Consider the following 19253-nt stretch of genomic DNA (forward strand, 5'->3'; position numbering starts at 1 on the left):
ATCTGTTGGTCACATCTCTTTCTGCCACTGGAGGTAAGTACCTCATTGAGGCTGTATGAACCATTATGGAGCTCTTACGGTACTTCCTAACTCAAATGCAAATTCTGCTGGGAGGAAACAAATCCCAGTTTCAATACAGAAAAGGTGTGTTTTTTGCAAACTTTTAAAATCTCTTACATTAAGGGGGAAAAATTCAACAAAATAAAGTAGTCTACATATCTGATATATTTCCCATGAGTTTCTTCTTTTCTAGGAGTTGATTGGTCATTTTCTAGCAGAGACAATTTGAACACCATCCGTGTTTCACAAATAGACTAAAGAAAGGGAGTACACTTGAAAAACTAGAAGAGCTGCACACAAGTTACTGAAAAAAAGTAGAGGTTTGGTGTTACCTGCAAATCATGATCTCATATTTTAGGATGTATGTTGGCATTCAGTGAGTGGAATTCTTGGAAATATCTGCTTCACAGTGAGATTGGGAGGTCAGAGGAGGCTCAGCTACATTCTTCCTGGGCTTAAGTTACTTCCAAGGACTGAGTTAGGGTATTTTGTGCGGCATATTAACTCTTCCAGAACAAGAAATTTCACTTCCATAAATTATTGCTACAGTTCACTAAGGAGTACCATGGTGTCCTGGAAAAGATAATGTCCCTTTCAAAATTCCACCCTTCTGTCACTGAAACAGTGAAAAATTCCTATTCTCCTTACTCACTCTGATTTTTTTTTTTTTTTTTTTTTTTTTGGTCTTTTTGCTATTTCTTAGGCCGCTCCCACGGCATATGGAGATTCCCAGGCTAGGGGTCTAATCGGAGCCGTAGGCGCCAGAGCCACAGAAACACGGGATCTGAGCCGCATCTGCAACCTACACCACAGCTCACGGCAACGCCAGATCGTTAACCCACTGAGCAAGGGCAGGGACCGAACCCGCAACCTCATGGTTCCTGGTCGGATTCGTTAACCACTGCGCCACGACGGGAACTCCCACTCTGATCTTTGAAGACATAACCTAAAGAAGAATTGCTTTTCCCCGTCCACATAGAGACTATTTGGATGGAGGCAGGATACTGGAACTGCCCCAGTGGCTGGGCAGTTAAGCCATTATCCTCAGATGCGCTTGGCAACCGGCATGCTTGAGTCTTTCTTTATAAACCAGCCTGGCGATCTTCTTTGCATGTGGAGTTGTCTAAGGTAGTCAAGAAAAAAAAATGACCCCAATAGGCAAACTTTGTAAAAATTGGAAAATTGATGAAGTATGGCACATGTGGGAAAGAAATAGACTTGATGGTATAGTTTCTCCGTTGATGACCTCCCATCTTTTGAAAGGGACGTAAAACAAATCTTCAGGAATGATGAGTAAACTGTGAAAGAGGAGTCCCTTCTCCCGCACCAAAAAAACCCCAAGGCCTCAGAAACTTCCACTTCGGATACAAGATCATGGTCTGCAGGTCTGCTGGTGCCAAATACCACTTCATCCTAGTAAAGCAGTTCATGACTTTACAAATAACCTAAGACCAAGAATCTCATGTTACGGCAATTACTGTCCATACTCGATCTATTCATATTTCGCTTGCATTGAACACCATTGAGAAGACGTGGGTCGTTTCTAATAGAAACTTGAGAACCTCAAGGTAGGACAAAACAAACTCCATTTAATAAAATAAAATTCAGTTAAATGTTTGTCATTGTAGACACAGTTCCCCTTTCTCTTAATATTCCGGTAAATGCCTTATTTGTAAAAGTACACTTGTTTTGCTGCTGTATTACTTTATTAAGCTACCAACTTCATTTCCAGACACTGCAACCAGAATGGAAGGGTGTGTATCTCTTTCTGAGCCTAATCGAGTCCAGAAGTTTTTTGTTCACTTGCTTGTCTTAGATTTTAATATTCTGAACTCAGTGAAAATATGTAACCAAAGTGGGTGGGAAACAGCTCTCTTCCAGATAAAAGAGCTGATGAGCAGATTTCATAATCACTGGACATTTGTTCAGTCCTACCTGAAAATTAATTTGTTTTACTGCTTGGCATGGGGAAAGGCTTCTTCTAGCAATTGTCTGTGTCAGGAAGCACAGCATTAAGCCAAGGAAGCCCTCAACAGACTGAGTCTCTCTGCCGGGGAGCAGTTTTAAATTTTAACACACGGGAACCGTTTACCTCGGTAGTTTTTCTGAGGGAGAATTCAGCAGCAGTCACAGTTCACAGGTCACCTGTGGAGAGCTACTGTCACCCTGGGAGGCCGGCCAACAGACAGGCACTTTTCAGGTAACAAGAACAAAGACACTGCAGGAAGCTCCAAAACAACACTGCAGTAGTTCTAGAGACCACTACTTTAGTGATAGCGGCCTGGGTTAACGTTCCAGATGGTAATGCAAGGAACACACTAGACTTTGTAGAATTAGAGTATTTTCTTTAGGCTAAGAACCAGTGGGGGTGCATGATGAGTGGTGATGGCCCCTTTACTCAATGTCATTCTACAAGTTTCTTAGTTATGTCCACTTTCTGCTGTGTTAGTTATCTATATTCCATGGCAGTATATTTTCACCATCTGAAATGAGAACACTGTAACTATGGAATACTCTGACTCTCTCTTATACACACGCACACACGCACACACACACACACACGTGTGCACCCATATACACAAGTGTATGGACAATACGTGCAGCGTGCTCATTTGCAGTGGGTGAGCTCCCTGAAAGCAGCCAAATCAGCCTTCCCAATTACAGAGAAGCATTAAAAGCCAATGAAAAGCCATATCAACTATTTAGCCCTAACATGAGATTTTAAACCTTGTCCACGTGGTACTTCATTCTAATGCATTTTGTGTGTTCTGCCAAGTCATCCAAAGCAAGAATCTCCAAGACTGACAACACGATATGTGAATGCAATGGGCTCGCCTCTCTGTTTATGTTGCTTATTGCACAGCTGAATAATACGCTTGCTGCTGCAACACTTGAATTGATTTTGAATGGCCATTAATGCATCTATATTTGGCTAAGGCTGACTGGACTTTTCAGAGAAAGGCCAGCCTTCTGCAAATGGACACCTCCCTCTAAACAAACACCAAGGTACCCTAAAGACAAATCTAAGTATATGTATATACGGCATATATACATATATATGTACATATAAAATGGATCGGGAAGTCCTTTGGTTTAGACGAGATTAAATACGTACTTCCCAAGTGCATAGGTTTCCTTTGACCAACCTGTTCAAAAAACAAATGTGAAAAGTGCCATGGCAATTTTGACATTTCCTATGTCTTTTCTGCTATTTGGAGGCCCCCATCCTCTCTTCTCCATCTCTCCTAAGCATTTTATTTTAAAAGCAACTGGTTCCTTTGACCTTCTAACACTCCATTGACTCATCCATTCCTTGGAGGAGCGCTAAGATACCATCCAGAAACTTATCTTTAGTGGAGAACAAGGTTGCAAAGAACTTTGCCCTTCTTTGAGTCCCTCTTCCACCCAAGAAGTGGACACCTTGGTGTGTCATGAATAACTCACTCTTGATCTGACTTGCCTTGTTACCCCTGGCCAGCCCAAGCAGCTGAGGTCTGAACTTTACCTGCCCTGCATCGTTGTGCAATACTGGAAAAGAAAAATAATCCATTAGTCTATACCCTTCAGACGGTGGTGACGTGATCAGGGTTCTCTTGAATTTCTATGCATTCAATTTCCTCTCTCTCCTTTCGTTTGGCACGTTTCTTTTTCTTGTGGTGCTTTTTGGAAGGGGGGAAAAAGGTTAGGAACACAGGTAAGATAACAAAACAGTGCAGAAGTGTGCAACCCCCAGTGAGCAGCAAGCATTTGAACAGTGTGAAGGTCAGGTTCGAAGGCACAAAAAGGAGGGGGACCAACCCAATAAGAAAAGAAGTAACATTTTGCAAAATGGCTGTCCCATGCTCTTGCAGGGAGGTTTTGATACATTGTGTTCGCGTGTGCTCAGTTGCTAATACAAATGTGTAAAGCAGTGGTGCACAGTGGTCAATGGCGAAATTTAGAGTGTAGATAAGGCACAAGATAGAAATGCAATCCATGTCGACGTTCCATAATGTCATTAAGCCCAGAACGCCCAGCTCAATTGAGGTGACGCTAAGAATTAGCCAGAAGTTTCCCAGAGGATGGATCACCAGGAAAAAAGTCAGGATCAACACCAGGAGAACACCAAAGCCTGCAATCAGAACAGGCACTGTGACAGATAAGCCGTAATGGTCCATGAACACAAAGGAGGGGTTGAACACGATGAATCGGATGCTCTTCGACAGGGACAGGGGCCTCAGCTTTTCCAACACTTCTATGACTTCCTTCTGCTTGTCTCTGCTGGTCCTGGCCACCAGATACAAGCGAGAAGCAATGATGTTGTTTTCATCCCCTGCCTTGGAGAAGATGATATCGTTTCGAAAATGCTGGAACTCTGGCTTTTTTAAAAAGGAACTCTGGAGGACACTGATAAAGTCACTCTTGTTATTGGCACTGATGTTGCTAACTTTCAGGAACTGGTAATACTGCTCCACCCAGGACACTGCAGTGAACCCACTACAGAGTCTCCGCAGGTCCTCCTGGACGCTGCTGTTCCAGTACTCTAGGGGCTCATAGATGTAGAATCCTATCACGGGGCTGTAGTTGCTGAAATATTTCTGCTGAACCATGGCATAGGAAACGCTTGGGGAATCACTGGCTAGGAGATTGATGATGTTGGCTCTGTCACTGATCTGCAAGCACCCCATGAAGGAGAAGGAAGCGTAGATGAGATAGAGGATGACAACAAATGGCTTCACGTAGATATTGGTAATCCACTCGTTGTAATGCTCGCGGAGGAAGTGCTGAATGAAATGATGCTGGTAGGGGTTCGTCTCGTGATGGGACGTCTGCTGATGCCCGTCGCTCATCACCGTCTGGAACCACACGGGCTTGCGGTCCAGGTATTCTGCCGACGGGATCTTACAGCAAAAGATGCTGTGGTAGCGGTTTTGCTCTAGCTGGCCAGCAAAGACCAGACAGGAGCCAAAGAAGGAGAAAATGTAGAAGTAGTTCAACAGGATGGAGACGCACATGTTCTGACAGAAGATCTTCACAGCCTCTATGTTGGTGAATGGGCTGGCACCCATGCCAAAGGTAATAAAGTACAGGGAGCTGGTCATGGTGTAGGTCACCATTACATCTGAGTAGGCATCTGCTACCCTGTCTTTGAAGGGCAAATTCTCTTTGGTTCTCCGCCATCCAGACAGAAGCTCAAAGACTCCTTTTGTTCCGTGACCTAATTTAAAAGAAGAAGGAAAAGAAGCATTGTTTTCATTTCCTCCTCTGGTCTGAGTGAGTCCCTCATAGGTTATCTATGCTAAACAGTACTTCACAGTCTAATCTTCAAAGTGCTATGATCCTCCCTTTAGGGTCTCGAATTTCAGAGGTATAACGGGATATACTTGGTTCATGTGTCTACTTTAGCAAAGTGTCGGGATTCTGGGCAAAACAGAGCATTTACTGCCTGTTCTACTAATTTGACAAATTGTCAATGTAATGTGATCTTATTACATGGTTCCCCACTCCCTACCCCCGCACGCATATCATCTCCCTAAATAGATCATAAGTTGTCAAGGGCAGGGGCTGTGATTCACCCATCTTCAAATGACTCTCCACGCCAACTCGGTGCTTGATCAACTGAGGTACTGACTGATGGTCTCTTACCTTCATTTCGAATTGACTTACGTGCTGATTTAGGAAAGTATAATAAGATGATTTTAAACACTTAAAGATGGCTTTAAATTGATTTTACAATGTTACTCATCTGCTTGGTAGCCAAATGGCCTAGAAACCAATTCCTATAGATTTGATTAATTAACATTGGATGTGAGTCAGAAAATCTGCCAAGTCACATAGAACACCGGGCAAGACCTTTCGGGGTGAGAGATCGCAGCAGGCATTTCCTCAGAGAGCTTTTATTCACATAGCGTGGGTGACGATGAAATGTTTGACTGCTTCGTTAAAGTGGATGGAGAATGCTTCTTTTAAATCAACTTCTGTGCACCCTTTGATAAAGGTAAATAGGCGAAAGGTATGTTCAGTAAGTTTTACTGGAGCACCTACTGTGGAACAGGTACTGTTTGATACCGGGCTGCTGCTTCCCCCCCGCCCCAGGAACTCGACATCTCTTTAAGATACCATCTCTTGCTTTTTCTATCAAAAACAGAAAGCAGCTGGGAAAATAAAAGTATTCTACCCTACCTTCAGTGTCCCCTTTTTTCACTTCTCTGGATTCATTCTGTCATTTATCGTCCACAATACATCAACTGGTAGCTTTGTGACTGGAAGTCTTCACTGATCCCTTTGCCCTTGTCGGCGGAGCAGTACTACATACACTTAAAACCTTCTCAATGAATGGATACAAGCTGTGCTTGGGCTGTTCTCCAAGAAATTCATTAGACACAGATGTAGCTTAAATGACCTGGTTTAAGAAATCCTGGAAATGGACTTTGTGTAGCACCCGGATGTTGGAGCTGTGTGTTCACCCAGTTTTCTTAGCTGTGCTTTAACAAACGTAATGGTGAGGGTCTTACTGTCATCACTGATTTTGTGTTATTGATAGAGTTTGCTAATTGGTCTGGTTAATACTTTGCCTTCTTCGTTAGTTTTATTTGGGGCTGCAATGTGTACAATTAAAAACTTCATTTCTCAATCTATCTTTCAGCCAGTGGTGGTGGTTTGTAGGATGTATTTCTGGGCAATGCAAGGCCACTGGAGGTCATCTGAGGAGGCTTATTAGAAACCCAGAAGGAGCTTTGTCCTAAATGGTATCACAGAGCCACCAATAAGAGCCACGGCCCACATTCCTCTCAAATTCTCTTTAAAGAAAACCAAATCTCCATTTGGTTAAGCCACTATAAGTGAGGCTATGAGATGCAGCTAAACCTGTGTCTAACCAACGAAACTGTGTAGGTGTGAACATTTACCAAAACCCCTTTTATGAGCATCTAAGAATTCTTGCTTTATAGTTCATTTAAATCTAATATTTATAGGTTTAAATGTATATAATGCTAATCTTTGATTTTTGGTTCATCCATTTGGGGATTTTTAAAAAATTAATAATTGTTATCACATTGGAGTTCTTTTGCTTCTCAGTATAAAACCTATTTATTCTCCAAGGGTCTCTCTTCTGGGTCTCCAGTCAGAAAAGGTAAGTTTATCCTAACAAGTAGAAAGGGTTATGAGAACTGCATTTAAGCACAAGGTAATTTTTTTTTTTTGAGTCCATGATCTATTAATTCTTGCATTTAATTACTGGCTCAACATCTCTGTGTACTGAATTAAGTCTAATGACTCTTAACAACATTAATTATTCATTTCTGTCTTCTGCAAGACTCCTTGACCAACCAGAATACTGGTTCTCTTTTCCCTTGACAAAAACATAATATTAGGATATTAGTTAAAATAATTAAGACAATTCTCTAACTAGAGCTCTGCTCTTCTGAAATGAGGACTCTTGCTATCTTTGTGCCCCCAAGGTGGGGAAAGGCTACTTGAGGCTATGGCTAAATGTGGCTCATCTCTGCTAGGGTTACTTCTATGGAGTATTAGGAACACTATGTAGGTCAGATGTGGCCTCTCTTGCTTCATAGAGTACAAAGGTCTATATGTGTGGGAAGATGAAGCTAAATCCTACTAGGCCAGTAATCACTTCACATGATTATTAGATTATGGTAAATAATATTAATATATTAATTAATATAGCAATGTATAATAATATATTAATTAATATAAAAACATATTACATAATTATTGGATTGTATTAAATAATCACTTTATGTGATTATTTGGAGCGGGCATGTTTTATTCCATTCATAGGTGTAGACATTTTGCAGGGTATTCCTAATAATATTCATTCATTTGATTTTCACCATAATCTGGCTACTTCCTAGCATGTAAAATCTATCACCTGATTTGGCCATGAAAATCCCCTCCCCATCAACCTGGTCATGATCAGTCTTATCATCTTAGTTCTGTTCATGCTGTTTTCTCTGCCTTTCAATACTTTCCCCTTATGGCTGCTCACACTAACATTCTTCCAATCAGCCTTTAGCTCAAATCTCTTCTTTATCTTGAAGCCATTTATGACAATGCCAGACATATTGATTTTTTTTTCTGTTTCTTAGACTTCTCTTGCACTAATTAGCTCCTCATTTGGGCACACAAACATGTGATGTTTTGCTCTGGCACAAAATAGCTTTCTCAGGACCTGTTCTATCTCTTTGGTTAGACTGCAAATTCTTCAAGGTCATGGAATGCATCTTATGTTATTTTCACACTCTGCAGAACATCTGACAAAGTGATAGATGCCCACTAACCTCTTATTACATTAAATCAACTACCATTCTTGATTCTAGATGGGTTTAGAAAATGTATGTTTTAATTACTTATTCAAAAATTTATAAGGCACCTTTATATCTCTAGTGTGTCCATAAGCTCTATATACTTTTAATTCAATTCAACCCAGTATGTTTTTTCTTTTTTAATATTTTTTATTTTTTCTATTATAGTTGGTTTACAGTGTTCTGTTAATTTCTACTGTACAGCAAAGTGACCCAGTCACACATACATGTATATTCTTTTTCTCATATTATCCTCCATCATGTTCCATCATAAGTGACTAGATATAGTCCCCTGTGCTATGCAGCAGGACCAATATATGTTTATTAGAATCTGTTACACATGAGGATCTGTGCTAGTCAATATATAAAACATAAAGGCAAAAAAGAGACAATCTTTTCCAATATCTCTCAGTCCAGAGGTCATTTTCACTTGGGTAATTCCGAGACAGAGATCATGGCATCTTATACGTATAAATTTTAGGAACTGTTCTGTATTGCAGGATGTTTAGAAGCATTCCTGGCCTCTACCCACTAGATGCCAGTAGCACACTCCTCAGTTGTGACAACTGCACCTCCAGACTTTGCCAAATGCTGTCTGGGGCACAAAACTGCTCTCAACTGAGAATCTTTGGTCTAGGCAAAAGAAAAGGAGATAGTATACACACACACACACACACACACACACACACACACACACACACACAGCACACTATTTAATCACCTTTTTCTGATTATAAAAATAGGACAGGTTTTGAAAATTTGGGGAAGAAAAATTTGGGGGAAAAATTATTCCATAGTCCTACAACACAGATAAACTGCTGTTAATTTTGTGCATTTACTTTAGTTATGTATGTATTCATGAATTAAGTTTATCTATATGTCTATCCAGCCAGCCAGCCATCCGGCCAGCCAGCGACCTTTCTAGCTTACCAGATAAACAACTAATTGTTTCACAGAACTGGGCTCCCCCAAGGAGAAATTAGGGTTTGGGATTATTTTGCTGCTCTGTACAATCAGCCTAGCAGCCACAGAGATCCTGTTTTCTAAACTTCTGCAGTGTTTTCTCTTTTGGTTTCTTACTATTCCCTTGGTTTCCATTCTGAGGCTAGAACCATTTTTTGAACATCTGCTCTGTTGAAAGAATCCCTTAACTCTCTACACCGTTTTTTTAAAGGCTTGTAGCCACCACTGTTATACCCTTACTCTGAGAGTCCCGGTTCAGTTCAAACAACACACTTGAATCCAAGGCACCTGTATCCACTCAAAAGATAGGTCCACTATCTCAAACGAGGGTACAATGGAACCTCCACAAGTGTGATCAGCCCCAATGAGCAATGACCTTGGTACCCCCATCCTGGAAGTTCTCTGCTTCTGTCCCATTCCCACCAAAATTCTTAGTTCTCACCTAAGGCATCAGTTTGTCTTATGAACAGCACCATTCAAGTGCCTGAGTGGTGAAAGACATATGTAAGCAGCTAACTTACATGAAAGGATGGCTTGCATCCTTGCTAGGTAGAGAAGTAGGCTGTGCCATGTGAAAATACAGCTGGTTCTTTTTGAGGGGTCAGGGCAAGGGCCAAAGGGTGTTAGCAGGCAGAGGATGGTCTAGATTGATGGAAAAACATGAATAAAGGCACAAACACTTGTAAATTAAGGAAAGGTATTTGTGTTTAATGTTTATACTTGAATTTTTTCTCTCAGCAACAGAGATAAGCTGTTGCCCCAAATATATCTTTTATTTAATGTTTCAAAAGCTGACTGCCTATTTCCTCCCATTATTAGTATATATTTGCAAACCATGTTAGAACAATATAACAAGTATCTCACTTGGGACATTATTGGGTAACTGACATTTGTCTTGATAAAGTTTCACCAAAGGAAAGAGAGAAAACCTTTAGCAGTAAAAGTGATTTGGACAGAGTTGGAACTGGGAGAAAAATTCAAGAAGGGAAATGAATAGAAGGAGAAGATTGGCATGTGTACTGAATATTATTATAGAATTCATTAATTTGGCCGGTTCAGCATTATAAATGTCTCTAGGGAGTGGAATGTGAAATTAAGAAACTCACTCTAAGTTGCTACTTGCAGGGTAGAAATGGGTCCATAAGGCATTCCTGCTACCTACGAGACAATAAACTTTGTAGACATGTTCTAATCCCCATGATGTCTAAGCTAGAGGTGGTTATCAGTGTGTATTTATAGACGACTTTTAATGAACTCTCATCTAGAATAAATAGGTGATTATCAAGCTCCACTCACAAAGGATGGCCAAGGCTGCCCACAAGGACATAGGTAGGAGGTGATTCAATAGGTGGGCTCCAAGCTGCTCCCGCCAGGGGCATATTTGATGGTTTTACCTGAAAATTTGTGGTGGTGTGTGGTGACGGAGGGTTCAACTTTCTATCACCCTTAAGGAGGAAGTGACTTCTCTTGAGATGCCCCTATCCCAGGACAAAATGAAGCAGGGTAAAACAGAGGAGGGAGACAGAGAAGAAGGAAACAAGGAATTCAGAATGAATCCGAACAGACACCCATCCCTTAGCTCTTAGCAGGAGGTTAGAGGATTGTATCAGGTCCCTAATAACAAATGGAATATAGTAATGGATTCTCATTGTATGATTTTCAGGGCTGTTATGTATTTTGCACCTATCTTAATGTATAGAAAAGGGCTTGTAGTCTCATTCCAGAGTTTGCCTTCCATCTTTTTTTTTTTTTTTTTTTGCTTTATAGGGCCACACCCATGACATATGGAGATTCCCAGGCTAGGGGTTGAATCAGAGCTATAGCTGTCAGCCCACACGACAGCCACAGCAACACAGAATCCAAGCTGCATCTGCAACCTCCATCACAGCTCAGGGCAACGCCGGATTCCTGACCCACTGAGCGAGGCCAGGCATCAAACCCACAACCTCATGGTTACTGGTAGGATTCGTTTCCCCTGTGCCACAATGGGAACTCCGCATTCCACCACTTTCTAAATTTATTTTAGATTTCTATGTAGAGTTAAACATTTAAAAAAATCTAGTATGTGTATATGTGTGTTAGTTCATATACACACGTGTACACATGCACACACATGCATATACATATATACGTGTATATATATTGAGAGAGGTATGTGTGTATGTATATGAATATGGTAAAGGAGAGAGAAAGTGAGAGAGAGAAAGTAGGTGAGTGCCACTATTTGATATTGTGATTAGCCGCCCATTCCCCAGGGCAAGACTGCTTGAGTTTAAATCCTGGGTCTCCTACTTTCTACCTCTGTGACCTTGGGCACAGAGGTTGTTTAATTCACCCCTCCATGCCTCAGTTTTCTCATCTGTAAAATGAGGTAATAAGGAGACCCATCTCATAGGATTGTTCTGAGCTTAAGGTAAGTTAATACATGTGCTTGGCACATAGGAGGTACTACATTGAGTGGAAAAGCTCACTGCTGGCAACTGCAGGATATTTGCCACAGAGAACGTTCCAAGTCATTTGACTTGAGATGCCAGCTTCCAAACGCAGCCTGGTTCCTGCTCCCTTTACCACCACAGCTAAGTTAGCTTTGGGGGGGAGCTCTGGGGCTCTCTTTTCAGACTTCCTTGCTAAAGAAGCTCTGTGCTGCCAAGAGCGGAAGCTCTGCTGATGAGCCAGCACATACATGGTGGCTTGCTTTCTCATTCTCTCTCCCTGTCTCTGGTATTCCCATTCAAGGAGAAAATGACTGCCAGCATGCTTTTCATTGTCTTTGCCATGCTTTCCATGTCTTCCAGTTTTAGGAAAGGAGTATACACTGGTTTTTGAGAAAGGAAAAAGAAGCCCTGACACCTGGGTGTTGTCAAGTAGGTCTTGGTGTTGCCAGGATCTGGTTTGGCTCTCATGGCCAGGCTCGGTGTTATCCTACTGACCACACACGTTCTGGCAAAAAAGCTCAGGCAAGACCACTTTGGGAGTGGGACAGATGGAGACAAAATAAGACCACTCCATAACCATGACTGAGCACAAACAAAATGCAAACATTGTCCCAAACATAAAACAGACCAAACATCTTTTTATCAAATAACAAATGCTGGAGAGGGGGTGGAGAAAAGGGTACCCTCCTTCACTGTTGGTGGAATGTAAACTGGTACAACCACTTGGAAAAGAGTATGGCAGCTCCTCAGAAAACCAAATATAGAACTAGCATATGACCTAGCAATCCCATTCCTGGGCATACATCTGGACAAGACTTTCACAAAAAATACATGGACTCCTATGTTCATGGCAGCACTATTTACAATAGCCAAGACAGGGAAACAACCCAAATGTCCATCAACAGATGAACAGATTAAGAAGTGATACATATATACAATAGAATACACTCAGCCATAAAAAAAAGAGCAAAATAATGTCATTTGTGGCAACGTAGATGGAATGAGAGATTCTCATTCTAAATGAAGTAAGTTAGAGAAAGACAAGTACTATATAATATCGCTTATATGTGGAATCTAAAATATGGCACAGATGGTCCTATCAACAAAACAGAAAGAGATCGTGGATATGGAGAGCAGATTTGTGGTTGCCGGTGAGGAGCGGGAGGGAGTGGGATGGATGGGGAGTTTGGGTTGGTGGATGCAAACTATAACATTTGGAATGATGGGCAATGGGAACTGTGTGTGATTGGGTCACTTAGCTGTAGGACAGAAATTGAAGAAACATTGTAAATCAACTATACTTTAATAAAAAAAATTAAAAACCAAAACCAAACAAATGAAAAGAATAGTAGGGTTGATTCTTGCTTCTTTACCAATCACAGTTTAATCTTGGTTGGGCGTTCCTGCCTTCTAGGTATAAGAATTGTTAAGATAACCAGTCATAGATTTATCTTCTCTTCTTAGCATGGATAGTAGCTAACCGTGCTGCTTTAAACCCTCTTCCAAATCACCTAACACTTGCAAAAATAAGATAATAGGTCTACTCTAGTTTCTTCTTCCCAAAATGCTTCATGGTCTCCAATGGTGTATGTTCTTCCCCACTGCAGTAAGTCAATAAATCCAAATTTGTTCAATGATCAGAATACACCTGGCGGTCTTTGGTTGGAGGACATTGACATCTTATAATAAATAAGTATTTCTGGAAAATGAGATAAATGAAAACTTTTTCTATTGTTGACTTCACAAACTGATTTCTTTGCGTGTAGGAGTTAGAAGCGTAGGAGTCAGAACAGGAGCACTGGATGAGAGTTAATCCCTGGGAGATGTGAATTTCCAGGCCATTCTATTTGCATGTCACAAGTAAAAGGGATGGTTTCCTAGTGGGAGTAATGTTTTAGTTGTATTCTCACTAAAAAGAGAAAACCAGCTGGGCATATGGGAAGTGGGAAGATGTTCTAAAAGGAAGATAACATGGATATTAAAACAGGAGAAGGGAAGAAGGGGCCACGTGAAATGAAAATGTCATTGCTTGAAGCAGAGAGGAGCAATGAATGGGAGAATTACTGGTGGAGCTGAAAACCTTACAGTTGTCATGAGTAGTGGATTTGTAGCTCATAAACTAAACACAGCATATGCTTAAAAAAAAAAAATCAAGAGCTAGACTAAGAGGTCATGTTAAAGAAGATAATAAGTATACTATCTTGAAGGAATGAAAATTAAGATAATCTAAATGTTTATGGAGCTAAAGACACTCAAAGAAGAAAAATCACTTAGAAAAACTAATTCATTTATTTGATGGACATTTCCTCGGTGCCTCCCATTAGGAAGATAAGGTAAAATGTCATCACTTTGAAGTTTGATAATCCCCCTTTGCCCCATTTGCAAAACACATCATATCCATAGGTCTAGATTAAATGGTTCACTAATTATAAGCTTTGGGGTTCTTCCATCCTTCAAAGAGTAGAATTAGTGATGATTTAGGATTTCTATAACACCAAGAACTGGAGGAAGCTTTTTTTTTTTTTCTTTTGTCTTTTTAGGGCCATACCCCCAGCATTTGGAAGTTCCCAGGCTCAGGGTCAAATTGGAGCTGCGGCCGCCAGCTACAGCCACAGCCACAGCAACTGAGGATCTGAGCCACATCTGCAACCTACACCATAGCTCATGGCAATGCCAGATCCTTAACCCACTGAGTGGGGCCAGGGATTGAACCCATGTCCTTACGGATACTAGTCGGGTTCATTAACTCTGAGCTACAGCAGGAACTCTCTGGAGAATGCTTTTAAAATGTCTGTGTCAGTCATTAAGAAACATGTTTGAAATGGAGGGAATCTTGGCACATTTAAATTATGCACAGTTTTGGTTTCTTATAAATATCATTCAAAAGAAATCTTCAAAGTTGTAGCAAAAATGCTTGATAAAAGCATAATGCTTCAAAGGCCAAGTTTTCTGGAAACCTTCTTGATGGTTTTGCTGCCTTTCTTAGCAGTGAAAATGAATTTCACATCCTATGAACTGGAATTCCCTCTGAACAGAATGGCCTGAAGCCAGTGGAAACTCAATTAACCAGAAAACTCAGGAATTGGATCATCTGATTATCTGAATCGTCATTAAATTAATCAACCATAACTTTCTTTTGATTCAACTTTTACTGGTTGATTAGCTTTATTGGAGATCTCTCTTAAATGCCGTAGATATGTATTCCTTTTTTGCAGCCAATTTCCCAAAAATGTGAGGTGGGGAAGGCATTATGTGTCGCAATGAAACGGATGGACTTTGGAGTCACACATTTGGCTTCCAGTTCTGGCTCCATCACTTTGTGATGTGTGGTATGGGGAGATTTAGTTTAACTTCTGTGTATTTCACTTTCTTAGTCTGGAAAATAAGAATAAAAATAGCACTTATTTTAATCAGTTAATATAAAGATTAAAGGATGAATAATAGTTGTAATTTGCTTAGAGCAGTGCCTGGGACTTCGGAAGCACACCAAAAAATGTTAGTTACTATTACTTATTGAAGAGTGTACTCACAGTCATCATTTTATCATGCACCAATAATCGGGAGGCAATCTGGCATATTGGTTAAAGAATGGAGTTCTTTGGGTTGAAGCTTCCTCACTACCCTCTACTAGACCTTGGACAAAGTAGTGCCTCCATGGCTAGATGTGCCAATCTGTAAAAGGGAGAAAACATCAAAATCTGCTTCAAAGGATTGCTGTGTTAAGGGAACACAGACACAAGAATCCCTTTACACAAATACCTGGAACACAATTCGTGTTCCCACACACGATAGCTAGGATTGAACAGTACTCCCTCATGGCAGAAATGAGGGATGTTGGATTGAAATGAGTACCGCGCCTCGAGAAAAGCTTGAATGTTTTCTTCTCTGGTGATTAACATTTGCCTTTTTTTTGTCCTTGGATGTGAATTTCAGGAAAATGTGGATTAAAAAGGTTAGTTAACTGGATTCAACCAATTGAGGCCTTCCTTACATGTGCGTTCTCATTCAGACTAAGCCAATAGAAGCCTTCACCCTCCTCTGGCAGGAAAGAAGATGAAAGGGAGCTTTCCAGCCACAGGTTGACTCTGCAGCTCTCAGGGCACACCTGACTGGCTTCCAGGAGGAGAGCACAGCAGGGCTTTGGAGCAGCCGGCTGAGTTCCATCAGCCCTAGAGGAAGCGGGGTGGAGGAGGGGGGCAAGGAGATTATTTCCTAGAGGATCCTCTCAAAGTGACAGAATTGGTGTTTTTGAATACATCCCTGATAAGTACAAATTTCCTCTTCAGTTGCAAAGACTCTTTTCACTGTATTCCCCTGTAATCCGTCTCCTTTCAGCAGGCCACAGTTTAGCTTAGCTTTATCACAGCAAACATTAATCAACAGGACCTAGAGACTGTGAGATGTTAATTCTCGGCGACAAGACATAGAGAACAGAAGATGGGCGGGTAGCAGGGTGGGAGAGGGGCCCTGAGTACTGGCTCTTGTGTTCACACCCGGGTCCAAACCCCAGCTGCATCACTTCTTAACCACCCACCTTCAATAGCAACCTCTCCGTGGGGGTTTCCTCCTGTGCAGAGCAGAAAATGCCAGCCCCTGCCTGACAGTGTTGCTGGGAATAATCAACAAGATTATCCACATAAAGTGTTTACCATAGTCTTTGGCACATACTAAAAATTCAATAAAGAGTAGCCATCACTTTTTATTTAGGGGCGACTATTCATTTGGGGTCTTAGCTGTGTGCTCACAGTGTAGCCTAGCACACATGTTTCATCCCTGAAGTCATCAATAGAAACCACAATGAATCATGATAACACACCAGGCCACCAAATGTAGGTTCAAGGAATGAAAACTGTAGGAAATTCTAATTGCCCTCTTCAGATAAATCTTATTCCTCTCAGTTTTGAGAATCCCCATGGACTTTGTCCTGCCCATTTCCATTATGCAAAGGATAATCAGAGGCAATCATAAGAAAGAGTCAAAAGAAAACCAAACCCACCAGATAGCTATGACTCTGAAACAGCTAACTGGACCTTGGGAAGGATGATTTTTGGCTCTTTGACCATCATGAAGTTCTAGTCCTTAAAGACATATGAACACCTAGGGCTAATTCAGTGATTACAAAGTAAAGAAACAAAGCCCAAACCAAAAAAACAAAAACAAAAACAAAAAACAAGCGAAAAAAACCCCTAACAGGTCCGCATTATTTTTTAGGACATTTTCACCTATAATTAACTGACAACAATTCAGGACCCAGCAATGTCAAATAAAGAGCTGATGAAAGAACAGTGTCAGCACTTTCTTAAGTGTATTCTCTCATTGACATTTTCTGAGATTCCTCAGGAGAGAGACTCTATTAATGCTGATATGTGAATCTTTAATAAAATAGCATGCCTCTCAAAGAAATCTATCAACTCATGGGCAGATATTAATTAAACACCTACAGTACACAAATGATGGTGCTACACGAGACTACACTCAGCTTTCCCCTTGATGTGTGTATTCTTCCTATATGCCCAACAAGTGCTTATCCTGTCCAGATATTTTCTGAAATTTGGAAAGTTCTTTCATACTTAGAGTTGAAATTAATCATCCTGAAATTCCGCAAATTTGTTCCTAATTGTATCCTTTGGGATATATGCCAATTATTCTGCCAAACATCCATATTTCAAATATTGGACATAATGGGATGGCACATTCCATCTTCTCCAGGACAATGCTCTCATGACTTCGACTGTTTCTCCGAGAACATCTGCATCAAATTCCATCGGACATACTATATTGCAGTGAAATTGCTTGTTAAGACAAGGACCATATCTTTGTGTTTTTGCCTCTCAGTACCTAGCAGTGTCACGGATGTAGTAGGTTCTTAAGGAATATTTTTTGAGTCCAGCGTTGATACATTTTTTTTGCCCCTAAGCTTGCTAAGTTCAAAAGTAGGCTAAGGCATTGTAGGGAGTAGCAGATGATACACCCTGGGATCATCTCTTAACTATGGTTAAGGACTGCTATTTCCGTGCTGTGGAATTTTATACTCCACCCATTTCCTGTACTGTTGTAGGCGATGACACTTCCCTCTACTCTGATGGCTCTGGTGATTTCTGTGACAGATGTGGTCAGGTCCATGTTGTACAAAGTCTATCCTCACCGACTCTGGAAATCCTCCAAGGAAAGACCCATTTCCCCCTTATGAGGCAGAGTATCCTGGGAATACTTCTTGGATAGCTTTGTAAAGTCTGTGCATAAACTAATATATGTAAAATAAAGAGACATATTTTCTATAGTGGTTCGCTCAGCAGGGCTGACTTGACTTGTCAGTGGAGTTGCCTGCCACTTTAGAATAATGCTAGGAAAAAAATGTTACTACATGGAAATCTCCAAGTGGGAATGATTTCAGTGTTCAACCCAAGGAGTTGGTCTCTCATGAAAATGGAAATACTCCTGGGAAGATCCACCTTGTGAGGACAGTAGCTCTTTTTCCCTTTGGGTGCATCAGTTTTTCATAACCTTCCCTAAGATGGATGTGGGTTGACAAAGTAGGCTGGGTGCAAAGGATGATCCCACCAAGGGGGAAATGTGTGCAAAGGGGATCCTGAGGAACATCATTGCAAGTGAGTCTCGTGAACTCCTCCTGAGGCAGAAAGACCACGTTCCCCCCTCACTGAATGGTTAGGAAACGGTGACTCAGAAGAAACAGGGACATGCAGGGTTTACAGAGTTCTTCTGGTAGTCAGACCAGAACCCAAACCTTCAGCCTCTTACCCCAGAGGCAGCAGACTGTGATCTTGAGGGTGGAGTCTGTGTCCTGCTTCGACTTATTGTATTTAATTTTTTTTCTTTTTGAAGCCACACCTGTGGCATATGGAAATTCCTGGGCCAGGGTTTGAATTGGAGCTGCAGTTGCCGGCCTATGCCACAACCATAGCAATGCCAGACCCAAGCCGCATCTGTGACCTATGTCACAGCTTGTGGCAACACCAGATCCTTAACCCCCTGAGTGAGGCCAGGGATCGAATCCACATCCTTGTGGATACTAGTCAGGTTCTTAATCCACTGAGCCACAACAGGAACTCTTCATTTTTTAAAGTTTTATTGAAGTATAGTTGATTTACAATATTGTGATGGTAATTTCTGCTGCATAACAAAGTGATTCAGTTATACATATTCACAATTCATTTTTTTTCAGATTAGTTTGCCATATCGATCATCACAAGACATTGGGTAGAGTTCCCTGTGCTATTCAGCAGGTCCCTGTTGGCCAGTCACACTGTGGTCTATGGACAGGTTTTTATAGCATTCTTTCCCAAGGATATGTACTTTGGCACTTAGTGCGTATTTACTGTAAAATTGAGGAATGGGTGTGTGCCTCTGTGCTTCCAAGATTTCTGGTATTCTAGTATGCTGGGGTGGGGATACCTGTCCCCTGCTTCTCCTGTTTCCATGAAGAGGAGACTTCAGTTGCACTTTTTTTTTCTCTCTAACCACACTCTTCTAA

General features: G+C 41.2%; 1 protein-coding gene across 4 annotated transcripts in view; it reads right to left on the reverse strand.

The window, feature by feature from the left end:
- Positions 1-238: 238 nt before the first annotated feature.
- PTCHD4 (patched domain containing 4) overlaps positions 239-19253 on the reverse strand; it is a 199685-nt gene continuing 180670 nt past the window's right edge. For all 4 annotated transcript variants that reach the window (XM_021098809.2, XM_021098807.2, XM_021098808.2 and 1 more), the window contains one exon: positions 239-5257. In XM_021098809.2, coding sequence (XP_020954468.2) covers positions 3624-5257 — 1634 coding nt within the window. In that variant the 3' untranslated portion in view covers positions 239-3623. The remainder of the gene's footprint in view (positions 5258-19253) is intronic.

The sequence above is a fragment of the Sus scrofa genome, chromosome 7, assembly GCF_054392235.1.
Source record: "Sus scrofa isolate SSC_HxYL_T2T_F1_AM1 chromosome 7, Sscrofa_HxYL_maternal_Yorkshire_Landrace_v2.0, whole genome shotgun sequence".
NCBI lineage: Eukaryota > Metazoa > Chordata > Mammalia > Artiodactyla > Suidae > Sus > Sus scrofa.